Consider the following 23,704-nt stretch of genomic DNA (forward strand, 5'->3'; position numbering starts at 1 on the left):
CAAACTGTTTTAGTGAGCTCCTGGGCTGCAAGCTGAAATGCAGTCAGGGACTGCTTGCTGGAACATCAGAGGCCTGTAGCTCTCTCTGGTCTGGAATCTGATCATTTCTATCTGCTTATCCTGACTTCATCCTTTGTTGATCACCCTGTCCGTCACTCCTCCACCTATATTGATGTACAGCAGAGGGATCTGTTACAACTCAACCAGCTAGCAGTCTGGTGGCCAGACCTCCCACCTCAGAGCTCAAGTCCTTAGCAGGGCCACATCCCTGCAGAAAGCCAGCCCTCAGTACTGTCCTCTGCTATTTGGGCCCAAGTGCCTTCCTGCACTTAGCATGCCAAGCTACTCGACCCTATGACCTTTGCATTTGTGGTTTTCATCATGGAAAATGTACTTCCTTCAGAGATACGGCTCACCCTGCTATGGTGTTTATGATAGTCTGATACTACCATAAACACCATACACATACACCAGATACACCCCCCCAACATACACCATACACCACATATAACCCACACCTATCAACCATGCCATGGACCACACGTATAATGCACACCACATATACACAGTCCACCCCAGACAACATAGACCCACCCACACCCACTGCCCTCTACCCTTCCCTTTCTCTACAGCATTACAGCTGAAATCCACACACTGGGTACCTCTCTCCTGCAGAGCACTGGCTCCTGGCCCACAGTGTTCACTCCTGGTACACCAGTAGGCACAACAGAGCCCAGCTGGTAGTGTAGGCAGTTGCTCTTGGCTGTAAGGATGGAGGCATATTGCATCTCAAGACTGGCTCCTGCTGTTCCAGTTGATGTGGCCATGGAGGACTGAAGGAATTTGCTATCACTTATCCCTATCCCAGAAAAGCTACACTTCTGGAGTTTTCTCTGTGATCCATCCCACATTTTCAATGCCAGACACCAACTCCACTCCTTTCAGAGGAACTGAGAGCAAATCTGGGCGCACCAGACCCCATTATCACGGCACCATGAGTTTCCTTCCAATCCTTCCCACATCATCTGGGACCCTTTGCTCCAGTTGCCCACTTTAGCAAGGTGCCCTCCCCACACCTGTGAACATACTCCAACCTCCCGTATCCCATCCAAATGGGCTCATTCAGCCTGAGCCCACAAGCAGGAAACCAAGTCACTGAGTGGCAATGTCACTTTATTTATGGTGCCTGTGCTTTGTCTCAAAAATACCTTCTCCCCCTCCCAGACAATGGGTAGGGAGGAGGCAGCAAAAATAGAAGAGATCCCTCCCTATTGCACATGGACCCTATATACAGGCCCACCTGGCAGAAGCCAGTGGGACTCTTGGCACATTCCTGGATCCCTGCTGGGGAGGGGGAAGGGTGCTGGGTAGCATCACACGTGAGGTGGGACCCTGGGGCAACCACTCAGCTTCTGGATACTGATCTTTGCTTCTCTTGGTCCTTGCTTCCTTCTTGGTCCCATCTCTGGTGCCTGTCCACTCTCAGCAATGGCTCCCTACCTGGCTCAGCCTCCCACCTCTATCCTGATCTCAGAGAGGCCCACTTGGTTCCTGGGGTCTCTGCTTTCCTCCCGGTTCTGAGGTCCCGAGAGGTTATGGCTTCTCAGCAACTTCCCCCAGAGCCTTGTCACTCATGTTCACAAAGGGGAAAGGGTGCGTGTGTCAGAAGCAGCAGTATAAATATGGTGCGAGAACTCCTCCAGAGTCACTTTGATAGTTTGCTAATGACTCGGATCAACGCCGCATTCTCATCCTTGAGCCGTTGGTTGTCAGCCCGGAGATCTGACAGGGCCTAGGATACAGGGTGGAGTCAGCTGGGTGGTGCTGGGCTCTGGCTACTGCCCATCACAAGCCCCAGTTACCTTCAGCTCCTCCTCCAGCTCTGCTGCCTTCCGCTCCAGAGCCCTGCGCTCCTGCAAGGCATGGGGCAGGTTCAGAGCAAGGTAATGACAGGGGGCAGGGTAAGTCTGGGACACAGTGGGTCCACCCCCTGCTGCCCAACTCACAAATCTCTCCAGTTCAAGGAGGGCGGGCCTCTCAGCAAAGCGTTCCTGTCGCTGGTGAGGACAGAAAAGACCTGGAGTCAGGAGCTCCTTCCTTACTCCACTAGTCCAGCCAGAGCCCTGTCCCCAGCAGAAGGAACCCTCCAACCTCCCAGCCAGGGCCAGAGTCCTTCCTACCGGAGCTCTGCCTCTCATTATCCCCAAACACATTTATACCTGCGTGGCCCGCTCCAGCTCCACCTTAAGCTGTGCCAGACGCAGGGTGGTCTCTGTCAGGGCCTCACGAAGTCGTTCATTCTCCCTGCGGAGCTCCGTGTACAGCTGGGAAAACAGAAGATGCAGGCTGACTCAGAAGGGACCGGATGTGGGCCTTTAACTGAAACCAGAACAGGGTAGGGTGGGGCATGGGGCGGGATGCTGCACCTTCCGGAAGCCTCCATCAGGCTCTTCGTGTTCCTGCTTGGATTCTAGAATGAGGTCTCTCTGTGAGCGCTGCCTGCGAACCATGGATCCAACATCCACAGTGCTGGACAGAAAGGATAGGCCTTAGGAAGCCAGCTTTACCCCAGAAATGTGCCCCAGCCTCCACACATGACCCAGTCTACCTGCACTCTGGGCTCCGTTCCGCAGACCCCGCCTCTTCCCCCTGAAGAAGACCCCCAAAAGTTTAGTCTCTACCCAGTGTCCAGGCCTGCCCTCCCTCCAGCCCCTAACCCTTCACACAGCACCCTCACCTCTGCTGGCCCTCTCCGCTCATGGCCAGCTTTTCGATGCTCCCTGGCCGCCTGTGGTCCCTGGCCCTGCCCTTCGGGCGCCTCTGCTGGGAATTGGCAGGAATCAGCCCAGACACTACTATAGGAACCCTTGCCTACTATGCAGGGAACCTGATTCCATCCCCAGGTTAACAAAAGACTTGATGTGAGAGATAGAATGGCTTCCCAGGGAAAGACTTCCCAGAAAGCAGAACTCACCTCTCTGGGCAGGGCCCTCAGCGTTCTCCACTCCAGGGACCCGAGGTCTCCGAGAAGGGTCCTGCTAGGAAGGCACACAGTCAGAAACAGGGAGATGGGTTCCACCCAACCCACTTCACCTGACCCTGCTCACCAGGCTGGGCAGGGCAGGCTGCTCTGGTTCTGGAACCTTCCCAGCCACCTTTTCTGCTTCCTTCAAGTCTGTTAAAGTTACACCCTAGCAGAGAGAACAATCAGGAAAGACTCTGACCCAGCCCTCCTCCCTCAGACCCAAGAGCACATGTCTCAGCCCAAGCCCACACCTGTGTGGACCTCCGAGACTGTCGCATAAGGCGCGATCGAGCCTTCCGCTGAGACTCAGATTCTTCATCACGCACAGGCATCTGGTAGGACCTGAGTGGAGAAGCCTGAATTGAGACAGTATCCTGTTCCTTGGGAGCTGTCACACCAGTGAATGACACTACAGAAGGGTGCACATCTTAACAGAGTACATTTCACCTCCCACAGACCTTAGACCAACAGTACTTGAAGGTACTAGACAGAGCCCTAAAGACTCCCAAACACTTCTGCCCCAGTGCTGCTTGCCCCTAGCCTCTTTACCTCCGACGATCCCTTGAGTCAGCCAGGGGTGTTGCAGAGGTTGTGAGGATATTTGGCTTCACTGGGGATCCAGGCTCCCTCCTGGAGGGTGGAGTGGAGTGATCCAAAGAAGGAGACGTGGCAGCCTCACACCTGCATGGATTCATTCATCAGCAAATATTTCTCAAGCCTGCATTCTGTGCCAGGCATGAGAGAGACCATAAAGAATAAAACAGTTGTCACTACTGAAAGGGATCATTTCTGGGCAAAATGGACAAAAAACAAACAGCAGCCAAAAAGGTAAGTCTGAAGTGTGAGGAGAAAAGGTTCTTGGAGAAGATAAAGAGAATAAGCCAGGGATATGTACTGTATCCATGTTAGCAAGGCAGTCTTGGTGGGCCCTAGGGAACCAAGGAGAGCCCAATCTGACCCTATGGATTTAACAGGGGGAGCAAAGGCCCTGAAACAGTCAGACCACAGTGGGAGTTTTATAGTGAGCATTTACTTGATGCCCCCTTAAGGACTTTCCCAGGACAAGCCCCAGGCCTGCCCTCTTGCCCTACTCCAGGTACTTACAGGGTGAAGGGCTCTGGCACTTTCTGGGCAGGGGTAGGGGTTATTCTGGCAAGACGGGGCTCCCTGGCCTGTGGAGGCAAGAGTAAAACAAAGGAGGTACTCTGTCTCAAGGCAGAAGCCTGGACACCCCACCCACCACCCTACCCAACACACTTCATGACACCTACCTGAGTAGAGGCCTTTTCAAGGAGGGAGGAGGAGGCTGAGCGCTGCAGACCCAGAACTCCCTCTGTAACCCTCCTTTCTGAAGGACCCAAGGCACCAGAGCTCCCTGTCTTCTGGAGACCAAAGCGCCTGGAGAAGGGAGTCTCTTCTGGCAGCTGGGAGAAGAGAGAAGGTCTCCATCACTGAGCAAAGCAATGATCCCTCTCCAAAGAAGCTAAGAGTATAACTCTAGGAGAACCACAGTAAATCACAGCCAGGAAGGTGCCACCAGAAAATAGTTCTTTGTCCACAAAGACCTAGGAAGCAAGTCAAAAGGCTATCTTCCTGACCGGAGGTGGGAGTATTTACAGTGTCCCGCCATTGCCCCAAACCTCACAGCAGCACACGGTGATCAGACTCACCACAGGGCTCTTAGGGCTGGAGGACACAGGGGAAGACACACCATTAAGGGCTCCTGGTTCCACAGCTGGGTGCTCTGTGGTACAGGAACAGAAAGGGAATGTCAAAGGAGATGTCATCTACCTCTGATATTTTGGAGTCCCATGAATCCAGGCCCAGCACTCCTTCCTCAGACCCAGGAGTCTTAGCATCCATACCAGCTGAGGTTTCTTCTCCCTCATCCTCATCTCGAATAGGGAGCCCTCCTGCCCCACCAGGCCGGCGCTCCTTTGATAGATCCTGCAAGGAGATCTTCTCACGGCTGCTCAAACGGCACACCGAGCTCCTAGGGAATAGACAATGTCACTGTCTAAGTCTGGTGGTGAGTCCAGCCCACCCCACGCCTAACCATTTCTTACCTCCTGTGCTTGCTATTTGAAGGGACCTGTGGCTCCTGGCCTCGGCCCTGAGAGGATTCCTTTTGGTTCCGAAGCTGTAAGGATGGAAGGGGACAACTGGGGAAGGCCAGAGGGTACAATCCCTCCTGGATCTCCTAGCTTCCCCCTCTCTGTGCCACCTCCTTACCTCCAGGGCCATCATGCATAACTGGGCTAGCCACACTTTATGCAGAGTTCTGCAAACATGAGAACTCAGTATCCTAGCAGTGCACCATATCTGGGGCTTATGCAAGCTCTCCCAGGCTTGGCCTGATTCAACTGTCACTGGCCTCCAATCTTATTCCCAGAGGGATTCTTCTACTTCCCAGGGGCTAGCAAGTTACTCAGCCCACCTCTCTACTCTTCAGCACATCTAGGATGCTGGTTAACTGTTGTCAGGGCAGGCCAGGGCAGGTGGCTCTTCATCTCCTTTATAGTTATCACAGACAAGCTCTCAGCTCAATGGCAGTAGCCACCTTCCCAGACTAAATGAAATTTGTTGACATAAACCCAAGTCTCATCACAGCAGTGCTCCACCACAATGCCACTTGCCCCATGCCCTCCCTGCATCTCTGGAGAATGTTCCCAATGGGTCTTCTGGCTGGTTCCCACAATGTCTGGGCCACCTCAGTAAATACTGAAAATCCAGCCCATGCCATCTGCCTGGGGCCTGCATCCATGATTCCTTCACTAGAGGCCACAGGGGATGATAGGTCCAACCTATATCACAGCTCTCCTCACCAAGCAGACAGGAAACACCAAGCAGAGAGGAAACACAGCCTCACCTCCTCAATATACCCAGAGGTACCCCCTTTCATAGACTTCCACCAGAGCTGGGCCACCAGGTAGGAACAGAAGGTCCCAGGACTGAGGGTGTCAAGGGACAAAGTATGTCAGCCATCCCAGTTACTGTTACCTCCTCAGAGCTGCCAAGTAAAGAGGCAAACTAGAGTCGAGACTCACGTCCTCCTGTTTCTGAGCCAGCTCCTCCAAAAGGTTCATCACTTCCTCATCAGCCAGGTCACAAGGACGCTGCCCCTGAGTAGGGAAAGAGGCAGATAATGTTGATGTGAGGACTTCCCCCTTCCCTGCCCCACCACCTAACATGGCCCTTACCGCATGGGTCAGCGAATCCATGCCCCCGCCATGCTCAGCCAGCAGACGGCAGGCATCCTCCACACCCCAATGGGCTGCTGCATGCAAGGGTGTCCAGCCATCTCCATCCCGGAGCTCTGTGTCATAGCCAGCTTGGAGTAGCAACCTAACGGACAGGGAGTCTGGAGTCAAGGTCAAGTGAGTCCAATGGATGATTTCAAATTTTTTTCTGTGGCCACAGTACTACTGATCAACACAAGAAACACTACTGGATCTGATGACAACCAGCCCCCCCCCCCCCCCCCCCCCCCCAAGCTTCTTTGGAAAACTGAGCCCTCCCTCAGACCAGCAGCTATAATTCAAACCCACAATAAGTTCCTCATAGCACAGGGATCCCACTCTTTGAATCTCCGTGTTAAAGGATTCAGAGCAGTGGTAAGGGGTAATGAGAGAGGTGCAAGACTCCCCCACTAACCCAAGCCTTAAGAGGATGTGACCCACGAAGGGCCTGTGTAATTCTAGAACCAACCTGTTTTAGAATACTGGTTTTCAACAGTGTCAAGCACCACACACAGACACAAACAGACAGACAGACAGACAGACAGACAGACAGACAGCACACACACACGCCCTGGAAACATTATCAGTGGAATCCTAATTTACAGGTAGAGACAGGTAGCATCAGTGGGTCGAGGCTAAAGAGGCTGCTCAACCTCCTCCAACATACAGGACACCCCACCACAAAACTATATCAAAAACATCAGAATGCTAGAGTTGAAAAAGCCTGGCTCAGGCAATAACCCTCCAGAAAGTAACAAGCAGGGAGCTCTCCAAACACATCATGGGACAAGGTCTCTTTTGAAAGAAGTGGAGTGAGGTCTTGTGAGCAAGGCCACAAGCATGGGGAGACAGAGATGCCTGACAGACTGCAAAGCACTAGGTCCTGTCTGGCTCTGACAAGATTCCCCTGCTCCTATCCCAGGGCATGCTGGGCTTCTTGCTAAATTCCTACATGCTATGGCCCGCGTCAGTACTAGCTGTGTTCCTCTCCTGGTCTGTATCCTAGGAGCCTGCAGCATGCCACCCAGTCACGCCCCCAATTCATCAGCATGTCCTCACCTAGCAGTTCCTTTGCCCTGTTTATATCTTCCCAAGGCCAAGGTTTTCTTCTTATAAACTTAAAGTTTTATTTATTATCATTGTGTGTGTGCAATGTGTGTGAATGTAAGCATACATGCTACAACATATATGAAGATCAGAGGACAATAGTCAGGGATTGATCTTTTCTTTCCATCACTGGTGCCAGGACCTAATGCAAGTCACCAGGCTCTTATGTGGCAAGCACTTTTACCTACTGAGCCATCTCACTAGTCTAGAAGCCAAATGGATATTGATACACCCCACAACACTTGTGGAAATGTCCAACAACCGAGTCAGTGGTGCACTAGCACCTAGTGGGCTTTCAATGGACAGGACAGCCATCACACTTCTGTCATTAGCTATGGTAGCTGTCTATGGCTATGGCACATACCTGAAATGCCAGTAAGACTAAGAGGATGGGCAGTTTGAGACCAGCCCAGGAGGCCAGCACCTAACAGACATTAAGTAAATATTTACCTCTACTTTAATGAGAGTAACAGTAAGATTTTTAATATAGTTAAAAATAATGACAGCAAATTCAGTGAACAGATGAATATAAATACAAACCCACACAAAGAGGTTATCACAAAATTCGTTATGATAGCTCACACCTGCAACCCTATCACTAAGAGGCTGAGGCAGGACAACTCTATATCCAGTACCTGGCTAGTAAGGACTGTTCAGCAAGACCTTGTCTCAACTAAAAAAGAAAGAAGAAATTACAGGGGAGAGAGATAAGCATGGCAGCTCTAACTGTGAATCCCAGAGGAACAGAAGGAAAAAAATCAGAGATTCAAGACTGATGAATTGGAGGCTATCCTTGATCAATATGAGCTATTGACTGAGAAGGCCAAATGAGCAAAACACAAGTTATAATCACTCAGTTCTTTCCCAGGGCTGGGACCAGGACCAGAACCACATGCTAGGCAAGTGCTTTCCACAAATGCACACACTCAGCCCCTCCCAGGGAGACTCTAGGTACGAATATGCTGATTTCCTGCACCCACAGCCCATGGACATTCCTAAGCCCCAGTGCTTCGGTTCTATGACAGGAGAATGAGGTTGTCTATAGGTATCAATACACTTTCTCCACTTAACAGCCTCACAAACTAGGGAGATGGCTCAGTGGGTAAAACGCTTAAGCACAAAGACAGGCATTCTGCTCGGTAGCATCTATTTAAAAACTGAGTGGACATGGCAGTCCATCTGTAATTCCAGCAGGCAGAGGAAGGGACAAAAAACCCTCAGAGGGAGAAGGCTAGCTAAATTTGCCAAAAAGGCAAGCTCAGGGTTCTGCCAGAGACACTGTCACAACTAGAAAAAAAATATACCATCAACCTAGGGCCTCCACACACACATGAATGTGCACCCACACATAACAAGTACCCACAGACACACCATACAGCCATTAGCCAGACACAAGGTCGTGTGAAATCAAACTTAGCTTTCCTTACAACTAGGAATGGTCAATGATGAGAACCGGGTAAACAGAACACAGGCATTAAGTGGTTCACACATTCTGGAATGGTCTCCTAAAAAGGAATACACATTTGCTTCCTTTGCCTCTGTTTCTGACTGACCTGGGATGTAGATGCCATGACATGTGAGGAAGTCACAATGGGTTCAAGTGGAAACTTAAGGGCTCTTTGGAAAGTTGGTTGGATGGTGTTTTGCTGGGGCAAACACATGAAGGAACACTTTGTTAAAGTGGACACAGGTGTGGAAGGCTAAGGCACCTTTTGCTGAAGCAGACACAGGAGAGAGGATGTTCTGCTAAAGCAAGCACATGAAAGGACGTGTGATGAAGGATTCTTTGCTAACAACATGCATGAATTGATCTGCCTTACAATGTGTAGTTGAGCTGCATTTGTTGGGACTCCACAGAAAGAAACACATCAAAAGATGTCTGGTGGGTACTGCAGTTTCTTGCCACTTCTGCAGACTTGGGCTGATTGGACTCAAGTGCTGAGGCAAGTACATGGCGTAGACACAAAACAATTACTCTGGCCTAGCTCACCTCATCACCTCGATGTAGCCCTTGGCAGCAGCCACATGTAGGGCAGAGGCCCCAGTCCGAGGGTGCCGGGCCTCTGGCATAGCACCCCCATTCAGCCAGCACCTTGTGTCATGAAGCAGCAATTCTTCTTCAGCCCGCTTGGCTGCCTCAACATCCACACCTGGAAGAATGAGAAGGTGACAGGTGAACTCGTACAAGATGGTCTTGGAAACCCAGGTAACCGTTTCAACTGGTCACAGTTTGGCCCCGTGACTCAACGAGTCCTTCTCATCTAGTTCTCTGCTTGGATTCAGGTCTGACAATGCAGTATTTCCCAACTGAGCTTTCTGCAGACCTGGGTACCACCAAAGGTCTTAAAGAATGGAAACCACAGGTCTTGACCCATACCTGTTTTTTGTTTTTAAATATGAAGCCTCGTTTCCCAAGCAAACCCAGCACCTGATACCATCTAAGTGTTCCTATCCCTCCCATTGTAATCTATAGTACAGCACCTTCACACGTCACAACTATTGGTTTCTTTCCCTCCTAAGTGTAATAAACCAAGCAAAACTTCAGTACGTAATTGTATATGATGGCTCATACCTCTAATTTGGGCACTTGGCCTAAGCAGGACAAGCACCATGAACAGAGTGAGCTTCTGGGTTTTGTTTGACATATGAGTATTTTTTATTCTCACACGCAGAGCTCCAACTTAAATGCAATCTTTACAGCACATATTTGATGATGATTGAGATTTAAATGTTTAAAGATTTCTTTCTCCTTTTTCCTTATACATTAGCTTCTTTTTTTCTTTCTTTCTTTTTATCCTTTCCTGTTTCTCCTCCTTCCTCTCATAGTACGTTTCAAACCAACCTGGACTAGAGTCAGATTCTGGCTTTAAAAAAAAAAAAAAAAAAAAAAAAAAAAAAAAAAAAAACTTAAAACAAAAACAAAAACAGCAGACTGGGGAGAAGGCTCAGCAGTTAAAAGCATTGCAGCTCTTCTAGAGGACCCAGGTTCTAATCCTAGCACCTACGAGGCAGCTCACAATTATTTCTAATTCTAGTTCCAAGGAATCCAAGTACACATAAGGTACATAGCTGTGTACCTCATGTAAAATACCCATATACAATACACATAAATACATACAACACACATAAATACATACAATACATAAAATACATCTTAAAAAATAAAACAGCCCAGCATTTGGGAGACAGAAGCAAGTGAACCTGAGTTCAAGGCCAGCCTGGTCTACAGAGGGAGCTTCCTGACAATTTTCCCACCTCACTTTATAAACTGGGAGTACAACCATACACCAGTGCCACCAACTCATGGGAACTTGGGCCATAAGACTCGTGCACCTAACATCTTATTAGCTGAGCCATTTTCCCAGTTCCCCTCACTGTTTTAAATGCACTAAATTTAAAAATTGGTTATTGTTGGTTTTGCTCTGTGTATGACAGAGTTTTACATTTCCTAGATGGGCCTCACACTCACTACATAGCAGAGGATGATCTTTTCTACCTGCCTCTACCTCCCAAGTGCAGGGATTATAAGCTTGCACCACCACACCTAGCTTACCTGGTGCAGAGGATCAAGCTGAGGGCCATGCTTAACAGGTAAGCATTTTACCAGCTATGCTACATGCCCAGCCTATGACTTGGAAATTTCAAACTACATTTGTGGTTCACCCTGGATTTCCACTGGGTATCAATGGCAAAGACCTTCAGGCAGAACCTGGCTTTAAAAACCAACACAAAGGGGCTGAAGAGATGATTCAGCTGCTAAAGGTGAGGCTCAAAATCGAGACAAAAACCCACACAGGGGGTAAACTGCAGAGACTCACTAGTTCAAGGCCAATTAGGACTTGCAAGCAAGCAAGATCCTGTCTCAAAACACCAGGAATCAGAGTTTAGTCCAGTGGCAGGATGCCTGCCTGGAAACATAAGGCTCCAAGTTCATCCCCTAAATACAGTGGGCTCCTTTCCAGCTTTACTCCACTCCCTCCTAACCAAGGCTGACCAGCGGCTTCCTCAACAGATACAGTGTAGACTTCCACCATAAAGCTATAAAGAAACAATCCTGAAAGTTTGTTAGGGATCTTCTTTCTCATCCCAAGCCAAGACCAACTCCATCCAGACACCAGCTGTAGCTTGGTGCTACCTGCTTGCAGTTGGGTCCTGGCTCCTTGTGTCTCCTGGCCAACTAGGACTTCCTTTGCAGTGGCAGAATTGAAGAATGTGTGGCTAAAGTCCATCTGCAGTGCAGTCACAGAGAATAGAGCAGAGAAGGCCAGGCCCGCCCTCTTCCTCCAGACTCCTGCTTCCTTAAAGGGAGTCACCCGCACAGTCCTCTCCTACTGGGGCAGGGAAGGGGAAGGGCGGGGTACCTTTGCTTTTCTTCAACCACTATCCGTATTCCTGTGCACGTTCAAGGGTGCCCTGTACTTTCCACACAGCCAAGACCTGCTTGTGTTATTTGGTTTTTCTTGCACAGGCTGTTTTGGGCTGGCTTGTTAATTAGGGCTTTTATGTGTAACACAACATGTGTGTTGCTTGTGGATTTATCTATATCTATATACATGTGTGTGTGCCAGGTGCCACAGAAGGCTAGAAGAGAGTGTCACATCCCTCTAGAACTGGAGTTAGAGGTACCCATGTGGGTACTAGGAACTGAACCCTCCTCTGGAGGACCAGCAAGAACTCTTAACCACTAATCCACAAGCCCCTCCACCTTGTCTTCAGAGTGGATCACTCACTGACTCAGCTAGCCTCAGAGGCTTACAAGTCACAGGGATCCTTCTATATCTGCCTCCCAACAACTGCTAGGACTTCAGGTACTGGCTGGGCTTGTCTATATGGTTGCTGAGAATTCAAACTCAGGACCTTAGTTTGTGCAGCTAACCCCTCTACTGACTTAGTTATATTCTTAGTCTTGAAAATGAAGAGTGGGAGCCGGGCGGTGGTGGCGCACGCCTTTAATCCCAGCACTTGGGGGGCAGAAGCAGGTGGATTTCTGAGTTTGAGGCCAGCCTGGTCTACAGAGTGAGTTCTAGGACAACCAAGGTGACACAGAGAAACCCTGTCTCAAAAAAAAAAAAAAACAAAAACAAAAACAGAAACAGAAAATGAAGTGTGTGTGTGTGTGTGTGTGTGTGTGTGTGTGTGTGTGTGTGTACTGAATTTGCTGTAAGAAAAACATGTTATTACATTTATTTTATGTGCACTCAAGCACATGTGTAGTCAGGAGACAGCTTGCAGGAGTCACTTCTCTCCTACCAAGTAGATCCTAGGGACTGAAATCAGTGTTCAGACTTGATGTCAAGTGCCATCCATCACCCACTGAGCCATCTCACTGGCCTGAAAATAAAGCTTTAATGGCATCCAGCCACATCTGTTTTTTCTCATCTTGTCCTTGGCTCATTTCCCTCTATAGCAGCTGGTAAAGTTATTATAATAGGGACTGTATGCCCTGTAAGGCCTGAAATATGTACTGTCCACCCCTTCACTGGTTAAGTCAGCTGACCCCTGCTGGGATCACTTGCTTATAAATCAGGTGCCATCCACTGTCTGGTGGCAGCACCAACCTTTCCCTCACCAACAATAAACACTGTGCAATATTCCTATGCACTTATAACACCTAGAAGTCCAAATGCCAGGACAGAAGCTCGGGTCCACAGCATCAACCAAGTTCAACTCCTGCTTGAGCATTCCCTCCAGGCAGAGCCTTCCTGTTACTCAAGCTTGCACCTGGAACTATCACAGACCACTGTGCCTATCTCTGTGTGATACAGTTCTCTATCTTTCCTGGAAGTCAAAGGAGATGGCTTCACCTTTCCCAAAAAGCACTTAAGTCCCTTCCTATCCTGTCCCCCAAAGAGTTTTGCCAAGGCCTGACCCTGCAGCCTGAGCCACAACAGAACTGCTAAGACATGGCAGCCCACTCGTCCTCCTTCAATAACCACATCCTGACTTTCCTCCCCTTATAGCTTCTGTGAGACTCTGCTCAAAGCCTAGTCACAGGGTGACAAGTCCTCCTGCATAGTGATGGGCTCTGGGTCGTCTGACATGAAATCATGTGCCAAAGTGTCACACAGAGAAATGGCTTACCGAGATGGGGCTACTGTGCTCCAGTTGGGCATCAGCCTACACTGCTAGAAGCCTTGCTCAGCATCTCAAGGAGAGAACAGGCCTGACATGACACCAGAGCAGCTGGTGCCATTTGGGATCCATCTCCAAAGACTGCAACACTGAGGCTTGGAAAGATGGCTCAGTTTGTAAAATATCCACCACACAAGCATGAGAACCTGAGTTCACTCCCCAGCACCAACGTAAAATGCCAGGCATGGTTGGTCACTTGTAATCCCAGCACCAGGGAGGCAGAGACAGGAGGATCCTTGGGCTCACTAGCCAGCCAAATAAGCTCTAAGCTGCTGAACAACCCTGTCTCAAAATTCAAAGTGTACAGCTGAGGACCAATTTCACCTCTGGCCCCAAACACAGGTACATACATACATGCACTTACAGGCATAGGAAGAACTAAATTTCCACACACAAGAAACATCACACACACACACACACACACACACACACAAAAACAGTAACTCAATCCTACCACATTCTTAATACATTCACTTAGGTCTATGTGTGGGAATCACAGGATAATAATCACAGGTCAGCTCTCTGCTTCCACCATGTGGGTCTCGGGGATCAAACTCAGTCGTCCAGCTTGACAGCAAGCACTTCTACCCACTGAGCCATCTAGCCAACTCCCCTAACCCTTTGTTTAGCTTATTGAGTCAGGGACTCTCTGTAGCGCTGAGTGTCCTGGAACTCACCAAGTAGATAAAGCTGGTCTCAAACTCAAAGATCTGCCTGCCTCTGCCTCCTGAGAGCTGGGATTCAAGAGATGTGACAGTATTAAACCCACCAGAACCAGTTCTACTTCTAGGGTAGTCAGCACCTGGACACCGCACTTGATGGAGAGGCTCTGTCTCTGAATTTGGGAGCTCTATTAGTGTAGTTATTCTCAGTATCTCATGCAAATGGGAACTTCACACTTGTCTTTGGATGACTAGCTTACTTCATTTAAGCCCTTAAGGTCCATCCAAGCTATTAGATGAGTCAGTTTCCTTCCTTTTTTTATCTGTATAGACCATATTTTGCTTATCCATCCATTGATGGAGTTCCCTACTCTCCCAGATTCTGAGGAAGGAATTCACAAACTAGGCCAAGTGCCACAGGCTGGACTACTAAGCCACACCCAAGCCCTAGGATACTGTAAATATGCCTGCATGTGACTTTTTCACTGCAAACACCACAAAATATAAAAAAGAGAACCAGGCATGGTGGCTCACTGCTGCAACCCCAGTACTCAAAAGGCTGAGGCAGGAGGATCTCAAGACCACACTGGACTACACAGTAAGTTTCACAACAGTCTAGGCCAATTAACTAACTAATAAAATAATAAACAATGTGGGTCTGGATCTTGGGTTGCTTATTTTGCTGTGTTGTGGTGCTGGGGATTGAACTTGCCCATACTCAGGAAGTGTTCTATCACTGAGTAGCATTCAGTCCCCTCTTCTTATTTTTTTTTAAATTTTATTTTTATTATGTTTAACTGTGTATGACTGTGTACCTGTGCATGGGTAGAATCTGGGATTAGAAGAGATCAGAGGTACAAGTTTCCTCCAGATGCTGAAGCTACAGTGAGCCCAGATACTGGTGCTGTGAACTGAACTTGATCCTCTGGCAAAGCAGAAAGTGGTCTCAGGGACTGAGCCATCGCTCCAGCTATTTATTTACTTATTAAGTTGTTCAAGTTGGCTTTGAACTTGACCTGTAGTTAGACAGGACTTTGAACTCACTATTCCTCAGGCCTGGCAGAACAGGATCTGAGAAATGTATTAGCACCAGCAAGGGGAAGGCAAGACCGATGGGCTCACCTTCACTGAAGCTTCTCAGTGGGAGAAGCTCAGGCCACAGCACAAGCTATCTTGTGCCACTGAGGGTCAAGGCCCCAGGCAGACCCTACCTCCTTGTTGGAGAGGGTAGAGCAGCAGGGCCTCTCCATTATCTGGGCAGAGTCTACACAACATCAGCAACATAGTCTCAAAGAGCTGAAGAATGGAAGGGAGGAAGGCAAGCTGGAAAGGCGAAAACAAGAAAGGTACTGATGCTTATGTATATGGAAGGGAGGAGAGCAGGACAAAACAGTAAAGGACGTGTGTTTAGACTGCAATTTCATCTCTGTGAAATGTTCATAACAGATACATTCCTAAAGATAGAAGGCCTTAGAGACAGGATGGGAAAGGAGACTAAAAACTACAGGATTTCTTTTGAGGGTGACTTTTAAAATGCTTTGAAATGAATGTGGTATTGACTCTACAACTCTGTCAACCACAGCACAAACACAAACGGAGCACTCTGAATGGGTGAACTGTTGGGTGTGTTGATTATAGCCTCAAAGCTGCTTTGTTGTAAAACCACTGGCGGGCTGGCTCAGCAGATAAAGGTGCTTGCCACCAAGCCTGACAACCTTGAGCTCTATCCTTAGGACCCACTGGTAGAAGGAAAGAACTCCCATAAGTTGTCCTCTGATCCTCAAAATGCATAAGATTTCCCATTAATGATAAATTAAATAAACCTAATAAAAAAAACTTTTAAAACAGCAGCTGGAGTGCTGGCATACATGTATAATTCAAGTACTCAGGAGGCTCGGCCAGGATTGCTCCAAACTCAAGGTCAACCTGATCTACACAGTGAGTACCAGACCAGCTTACACAGCAAGACCCCGTCTCAAAGATAAATAGGACTAAAGAGACAGGTCACCGCTTAAGAGCACAGGATGCTCTTCCAGAAGACCCAGGTTCAATTCTCAGCACCCAGTGTGGTTGACAACTGTCTATAACTACAACTGCAAAAGGATCCGATGGCCTGGTAGGCACCAAACATGCATGTGGAACAGATGTACTTGCAGACAAAAAACCCAAACATGTAATTTAAGAAATTCTGTGATAAAGCCCAGGAAAGGGTCTAAGGTAGTAGTCATAGTACTGAGGCAACTTTTCTGTATTTGAAGTTTTAAAAAAATAAAATCAGGAAAAGGAAGGGGAGCTTGGCTCAACCACTGTTACTGCTGCGACACTGTAACCCAGTGAGGCTTCTCGCCTCTGACCTCCATCTCTTGGTGCAGACTAGCTACGAGGCATCCCCAAGTAACTCAACAGCCACCTGAAACTCCATATGGCAAGATGTTAAACCCACGTCTTCACACCTTGGGTGGTGACACTCAAGAACAGGGAAGATAAGACTACACCTCCCATGATCTATTTGTCCTCTCTCCCCTCTTAACTCCTAACTGGACACTCCCCAGTGTACAACTGAATCCTGCTAAGCGCCACAACACCCCCAACCTAGCCTGCTTCCCAATCCTGTTCCTTCCAGGCCCTGCATTAAAGAGCTGAGATCCACCAGCTATAATCCAACTGGCTCTGGATACTGATTTGTTTGTGTGCTGATAGGATCTCATGTAGCCCAGACTGGCCTTGAAGTTACTCCATAGGGGAGCATGACTTTGAACTCCTGACCTTCCTGCCTCTATCACCCAAGGCTAGGATTACAGGCATGCAGCACCGCACCTGCCCTGGACACTGGATACTGGCTTTTCAAGCCAGCAGAGAGGGACCTCAAGCCTCTCTAAGAACATAAGCACCTCGTCCAGGAAAATGAGTAGGCCAGACATAGAGACTCAAGGGGCTCCTAGTTCCCACTGAAAGAAATCAGGACACAATGGTCTGCTCTTTACTCCTGAATAAGCATTTGCTCACAGTACCTCCATCCCTCAGCTCCTTGGGGCTGAAATGACAGATACACTCATAGCAGCTAGTACTCTTATTTTGTGTCTGGTAGTGTCTCACTACACCCTTGGTAACCCCAGTACTTCCACTCCCATTTTACTGGGGAAGAAACAGAGGCATAAAGAGAGCCGGATCCAAGGAAATGGGCAGGACCTCTGAGTCCAGATTCCCAAATTCCAAAGCTCTTAATCCTATCATAAGCCCACCTCGGCGAGTGATCTCTGCCTTCAGCAGCCCCTCCATGGCATCCGACTCAGCCAGGTCCAAAGGCAGGTCCCCGTCACTGTTGACAGCAGCAATGTTGGCCCCATGGCTCAGGAGGTACCTAGGGGCAATGAAAGGTCAGAGCTGCCAGGCCTGGACTCAACACCTAACCCAAGCCCTGCCCTTCAACCCTTGCCTCACCTGGCAATGTCCAGGTACCCACAGGAGGCAGCCACATGCAGAGGTGTCCAGCCCTCATTGTCCGCCTGGTTCACAGTAGCACCCTGCTCCACCAGGAAGCGAACGACTTCCAGGTTTTCATCTATGCAGGCCTAAGGATGGGAACAAGCCCATCAGCTCTCATCTCACCCAGCCAGAGGCCCAACAACAAGAGTTTTCTACAAAGGCAGACCCAGAGACCCAGGGCCAGCGAGGGGTGTGGAAAGCAATGTCGACGGCCTTCAATGTAAGTCCCAGGGGGCCTCCAGCCACCAACCACTTAAAATACCCTAGTTACTGCATGATTGGGTCACCTGAGCATGAAGAGTTCATGGAGACAAGAGCAGGTTCCAGAAGCCAGGATGAAAAGGTGGACATGGGACATGTGGGGCTGCCATCCCTGCATGTGATTGTTGAACATATTCTTGAAATGGAGGAGCCCCAGAACCCAGACATGGTCTCCCAAAAGACAGGGCACTTTGAGCAGACACAGCCCAACGTAGGTAGTGGCAGAATGCTCACCTAGCTCTGAGTTCCATTCATAGCACAGGAAAAAAAGATTATCGCCACAAAAAGACGCATATGCAGCACCTCCCAGAGACAAAGCTGAGGGCCAGGGGCATATTTCCCAAATTTTCCTGTGCACAGGTTTCCTCAGAACATCTTTCCCAAACACCACACTACACCCCCACTTCCTCACTCTTAGAACAGAAAACTTGGGAAGAGGAAGGCCTCACCCTAGCTGGTACAGTACCCAGGGTCATAAGAGAGAGCTGATCCCAATCCCTGATGACACTGGCTAGACGATGGAACCACTGACTCTAGGGATGGGGCTGGGTCTCAACTCCCGGGCCCTCAAGAAAATTAACCCCCTTCTTCAAGTTCAACCATCTGGAGAAAGAGAGAAGGAAGCTACAAAGGCCAAGAGCATGAAGTCATGGAAATTTAGGCTGCAAGAGGGGGGCCACACGTGCCCTGGGAACGGGATGAACTCTGGGCGTCACTCTGGGCTCAGTTTATTTCTACCCTGTTGTCATAGTGATGGGAGGGGGGGCAAGGAGGCAGATGGGCCTTTCCCTTTCAAGGACCTGGCCGGGCACCGGCATCCATGTGAAAGATGCCTGAGGCTGGGCACTAGGGACCCAAGAATCTAGGCCCACCTCCTCCTCCCTCAGACACAGAACTCTAGCCAATCCTCTTTTCTTAGACTTGCCCCTCCTCCCTCAGACTCATGTGTTTGAGCACAAAATCTCCCCTCTGTTCAAACCTAGGACTCTTAACTCCCAACCCTGCCTACCGCAGACCCAACTCATAGCCATTATTGGACAAGGTAGATTATTGGACAAAGAGAAGGAAAAAAAGAGTATCCCTGCCTTGGTGAGGTAGAAGCTGGGGCTAAAGAAATACCACAGCAGGAAGCTGATTCCCCAAGGAGGGTTTAAAACTGAAAACACAGTCCCAGGTGTAGAAATTAGGAGACACCAGAAGTCACCAGATAGAGTGACCAAATGTCTCTCTTTTCCTGGGACTGAAACTAGCTCTAGGAACTTTCACTGCTAAAGCCAGGGCAGTACAAGGTGGTGACAGTACACTTGGCCCACTCTAGATCCCAGCTCCCTCTGTATACTGGTTCTGTAAACCAACTGCTCTCTTTGAATCTCCTCTCCCAATCTTCCAAGCCTCCTGCAAAGCCCTGAAGAGTGAGTTCACCAAGGTATCTCCGTGGTGGGAGGAGAGTCCCACCTGGAAGGCTGCCTGACAGGCCAGGCCTGAGGTTACAGGTTCCTGTCAGAGGAGGTGCTCTAGTGGCCTCTAGCAGATCCAGAGGAGAGAGATCCAGTCAGAAGAAAAAGCTCGGGAGCCAGGAACTTGGGTGGTGGTGGAAGTCTGAACTGCTCTCCTGGACTGCTCAAAGATGCTGAGACCCTGAGAGGGGCCTCAGGGAAATAGTGCCCTGCTGCACATAAAGGAAAATGTCCCAGACAGCACTGGGAGCAAATTCCCAGCAATTCATGTAGGCCTCAAGGAGGAGTTTCCACATGACACTTCTCACCAGAGCTTCTAGGGACAGAGGTGACTACTGGTCCCATTCCACAAGTAAGAAAACTAAAGGACACAGAGAAAGAACACTCAAGATACAAGCAACAAAGAACAGATAGCCAAACAGATATTAAGGCAGTACTGACTGACTGTTTTTGTTTTTGTGACTATGTCTCATGTGGCCTAGGATGGCCTCAAACTCACTGTGTAGCTCAAGCTGGCAATGAACCTCCAACCCACCTTGCTTCCACTTTCCAAGTGCCTGGTTTCCTGAACTCTAGGTACCCACTCTACCACCTAAGCTACATCCCAGCCCAGGATAGATGGATTCTGAGAGTTTTTTCTCTACCTGCTTGCACTGAACCTGTCAAATACCCTCCCTTTGTTTCCCATCTCTACAGGCAGCAGGCTTTCATGCCAGGATCCCTCTGTTTCCACCAGTAACTGAACCATGGGATCCTAGCAAGGAAAAGAGAGGACAACCCAGGAGATGGAAGTTGCCATGAAAGAGGGCTGCCCACCACATTGGACCAACACTGAGACCAGGTGGGAGAACTGGGATTTAGGCTCTGTGTGACTAATCTTGTTCTTGGTCATCCTAACTGTGAATAAAAGCATCCTGAATCCAAAAGAACCCAAGCAACACAAGACGGTCCTGACCCTCAGGCACAGAGTGCTGGAAAAAATAAGGTATCTCGGATACCCAGGGTTTTAGTGGAATAGGTTCTAGAATCCTCTGGGAGGTGATAAGGTGGAAATCTAGGAGAAAGGGCATACTTGTTGAAGAAGGACATTGCCCAAATAAAGTCTTAAGAGATGAACCAACAATAGGTGAAGTGGCCATGTGATTCCAGAAATGAGAAGGGTAGAGACATAAGGACCTGCATTTGAAGCTGTCCTGGGCTACACAGCAAGACCTTGTGTAAAAGATAAACAACAACAAAACAAAAGGAAAAGTAGTCCAGCTCCTGGAAGAGCGAATGCCTACAAGTTTCTGGGAAGGCAAATAATGTGGACAGAGAAAGAGAATTGAGGAGAACCCTCTATAAGAGGTGGCAAGATCCCCAAGGCAGGGAGCGGGGAGTGGGGGAATAAAGAGAAAATTTAATTAAGGACATGGGGTTGCAAGGGATGACCCAACAGAGGAAGTGCCTTTTCAAGGAAACAACGTGGTACACTGCCTAGAAGGGAAAAGACCATCCTGAGGCCGCAACGGACAGCACAAGTCACGGGGAGAAGAGGAAGGCACAAACAGGATGGACCTTCAAAGAAGTGACACTGAAGGACCTGGGCCTATCGAAAGAGGGTCAAGTCAGACTGCGGGAGAATGAAACCTCAGGCCTGGGTCAGGAAAGACTGCAGCACAGTCAAACAAGTACCAGCCAGGAAAGGAGGAACACGGCCAGCGTAGGCACGGAAGTAAGCAATGCTGCAAAAGATGCACGAGAGAGAGATGACAGCACGAATGACAGAGAAGAGGCGGCCACAGAGCAGGCGGGATCCTCAGCGATGGCACAGTCGAGGGGAGGTGGCTCAGGCAGGGCCGAGGAGGGAGGATGCCCGAGTGGCGAAGGCGCGGGGCGGGGGCGCTGACCTGGTGCAGGGCGCTGATGCCATCAGCGTTGGTGGAGTCGAGCACGGCACGGGCAGGCGGAGAGACGGCGAGGTCCGACGCAGCGCCGGAGCCAGGACCGGGATCCGCTGCGCGCAGCATCAGGCGAGCCTCGTCCAGATCGCCGCCCGCACAGGCCGCCAGGAACTCGGCGGCGCGCTCGAAGCGGACGGTGCGGGCACGCCGCTCCCCGGGGCCCGGGTCACCTCCCGCCCGCGCCCCCCACTGCCGCAGTTGCTCCTGCCGCCGCTCACGGGCTGCCGCAGCAGCCGCCGTCGCCCCCGGGCCCGCTGCGGGGCCACCCTCGCCGGACATCGCGCCGGCCGCCCGCCCGCCCACTAAGCGAGCGAGCGAGCGAGCGCCGGGCGACGAACAGCCGCCACCCGCCCGCCCCGGGGGCCGCCGGGAACCGCCGCGCGACAAGCCCCGCCCAGAAGCTCGTCCAGCCCCCGCTCGGTGTATGAACGTCACGGCGCTGACCCAAAGCCCTCTGGGTAACGGAGTCCCAATTGAGACTTGCGTAACTGTCGCCGAGGGCGAGGGCCTAAAAAGGAGCCCCGCGGAGCGAGCCGGGAAGTGGAGTTTCTCCCCTTTGAGGAGCCTTGCATAACTTGAGCGGATAGGTTAGAGTACGAGGCAGCAGGCGGACTGCCAGGAGTGCTGGGAAATGGGTTCTACAAGCGGAAGTTTTCGCTAGACTCCCTCTATATCCTGAGGCACGTTTAGAAATCCGGAGCTGGAAGGGGTCGAACGAAAATAGTCAAAAAGGCACGTCTTCAATCCCAGCACTTGGGAGGCAGACACAGACAAATCTCTGAGTTCCAGGACAGCCAGAGCTACACAGAGAAACCCCTCTCTCGCAATGCCAAGAAGAAAGCTACCTAAAGGAGGGCGTGCCCCTAGGGAGTGCAGGAAATCTGGGTGAGAGTCCGGACTGGCTTCTGGGGCATGCTGGGAAACGTAGTGTACTTTGTAAAGCGACTAGCCAAAGGCGCGTGTGAAATGATAGCGGATAGCGGATCCTGACACATAGGAATAAAATTTGCATACTTTTTATGATTTATTTTGAGATAGGATGACGCTCGAACTCAATAATAGTGCCCTTGAACCTCTGATCTTATTGTCTCCATCTCCTAATTGCTGGGATTACAGGAGTTTGTCTTTTTGTGAGGGGTTATTTTTGTTTTGAAACAGGGTCTTACTAAGTAGCCTTGCCCGGCTTGAAACGCGTTATGCAGACCAGAGTGACCTCGAACTCACAAAACTCCGCCTCCTCCTGCCTCTCGAGTGACGGAATTAAAGGAGTGCCACCAGGCCGGATTTGTTTTGGTTTTGAATCTTTTCCTCCCCCTTCGGCTATAAATAAACAAGTATAAATAAACAAGATTTTTTTTTGAGCTCCTCTTAGTCCTAAGAACTAAGGACTAGAACTGAGTCTGACAGTAAGCAATAGAAAATATTTCGAATGAATGAATGGGCTCCCTAAGGCATCAGGAAGACCAAGGGACCACGGGAAATTGAGTTCTCAAACAAGATTAAATCCTGTCACCGCCAAACTAATCTTTTAACATTGCGAGAAAGTTCCCGTGCAAAGTTCAAGGAAATCAAATAACATAGGGCAATCTGGGAAATGTAGTCTCAAGGTCACGCCTCCAAAAGGTTCAGCTCCAGACTTCCAGATATGTCTCAGAACACAAGGAACCTAAGAAGTCAGTTTCCAGATTAAGAAAAAGCCCATGTTTTCTAGTGGTAATAATTCCCTGAACATATCAGAAAGAGGACCCCACACACACACATGACCAAAATGACCATGTGTAAGGGCTGCAAAGGACACTAGGAATTATAATTCAGATTGTATCATGCTCTCCTGGCATGATTTTTTAATCTAAAATATGATGTTCCACTAGGTTTGAAAGTTTTATAATAGACCCAACAAATAAGAACACCTAATAAACACCTAATAAAAATAATGTGATCTTTCACATTATCTTTCCCAAAAATCCAATTTGAAGATAAAAAACATTTTGAGACAGAACAGAGACCTACCAAAGTCTAACAGAAAGCTGTCAAAATTTGTACAGGGAAAACAAACGTTTTTCCTAAAGGGCACTAAAGCAGCCCATCCACTTCATAATCCTTGGATTTATGCAGAGAAATAAGCCTTAAAAACTTCGAGGCCTGGGAAACAATGGTCATAAATCCAAAAGGATAATCCTGTGGGGTTTTTTGTTTGTTTGTTTGGTTTGGTTTTTCGAGACAGGGTTTCTCTGTGTACCTGCCAGTTACCAGAGATACCACTGCCAGGCTAGGTATCTCTTATCTTAAAAAAAAAACAGGATTGCTGGGCAGTGGTGGCGCACGCCTTTAATCCCAGCACTTGGGAGGCAGAGGCAGGCAGATTTCTCAGTTCAAGGCCAGCCTGGTCTAC

General features: G+C 49.4%; 1 protein-coding gene across 4 annotated transcripts; it reads right to left on the bottom strand.

Moving 5' to 3' along the window:
* Window positions 1-1,154: 1,154 nt before the first annotated feature.
* Ppp1r12c (protein phosphatase 1 regulatory subunit 12C) lies at window positions 1,155-21,680 on the bottom strand. Of its 4 annotated transcripts, none has more exons than XM_031385103.1 (22): window positions 21,259-21,680; window positions 17,607-17,737; window positions 17,408-17,526; window positions 9,362-9,521; window positions 6,226-6,370; window positions 6,073-6,147; window positions 5,092-5,165; window positions 4,891-5,018; window positions 4,696-4,769; window positions 4,297-4,449; window positions 4,130-4,197; window positions 3,575-3,706; window positions 3,277-3,367; window positions 3,108-3,191; window positions 2,975-3,035; window positions 2,738-2,820; window positions 2,609-2,649; window positions 2,427-2,529; window positions 2,220-2,324; window positions 2,007-2,057; window positions 1,863-1,913; window positions 1,155-1,792 (listed from the first exon to the last, which is right to left on the bottom strand). In XM_031385103.1, exons 1-22 carry the CDS (start codon window positions 21,589-21,591, stop codon window positions 1,706-1,708), a joined length of 2,349 nt encoding a protein of 782 aa, XP_031240963.1. In that variant the 5' UTR covers window positions 21,592-21,680; the 3' UTR covers window positions 1,155-1,705. The 4 variants fall into 4 exon arrangements, with proteins under 4 accessions (XP_031240963.1, XP_031240961.1, XP_031240962.1 ...); XM_031385101.1 differs by having other exon boundaries at window positions 2,738-2,823; XM_031385102.1 differs by having other exon boundaries at window positions 2,975-3,038.
* Between the last annotated feature and the right edge of the window lie 2,024 nt (window positions 21,681-23,704).

The sequence above is a fragment of the Mastomys coucha genome, unplaced genomic scaffold (assembly GCF_008632895.1).
Source record: "Mastomys coucha isolate ucsf_1 unplaced genomic scaffold, UCSF_Mcou_1 pScaffold21, whole genome shotgun sequence".
Classification (NCBI taxonomy): domain Eukaryota; kingdom Metazoa; phylum Chordata; class Mammalia; order Rodentia; family Muridae; genus Mastomys; species Mastomys coucha.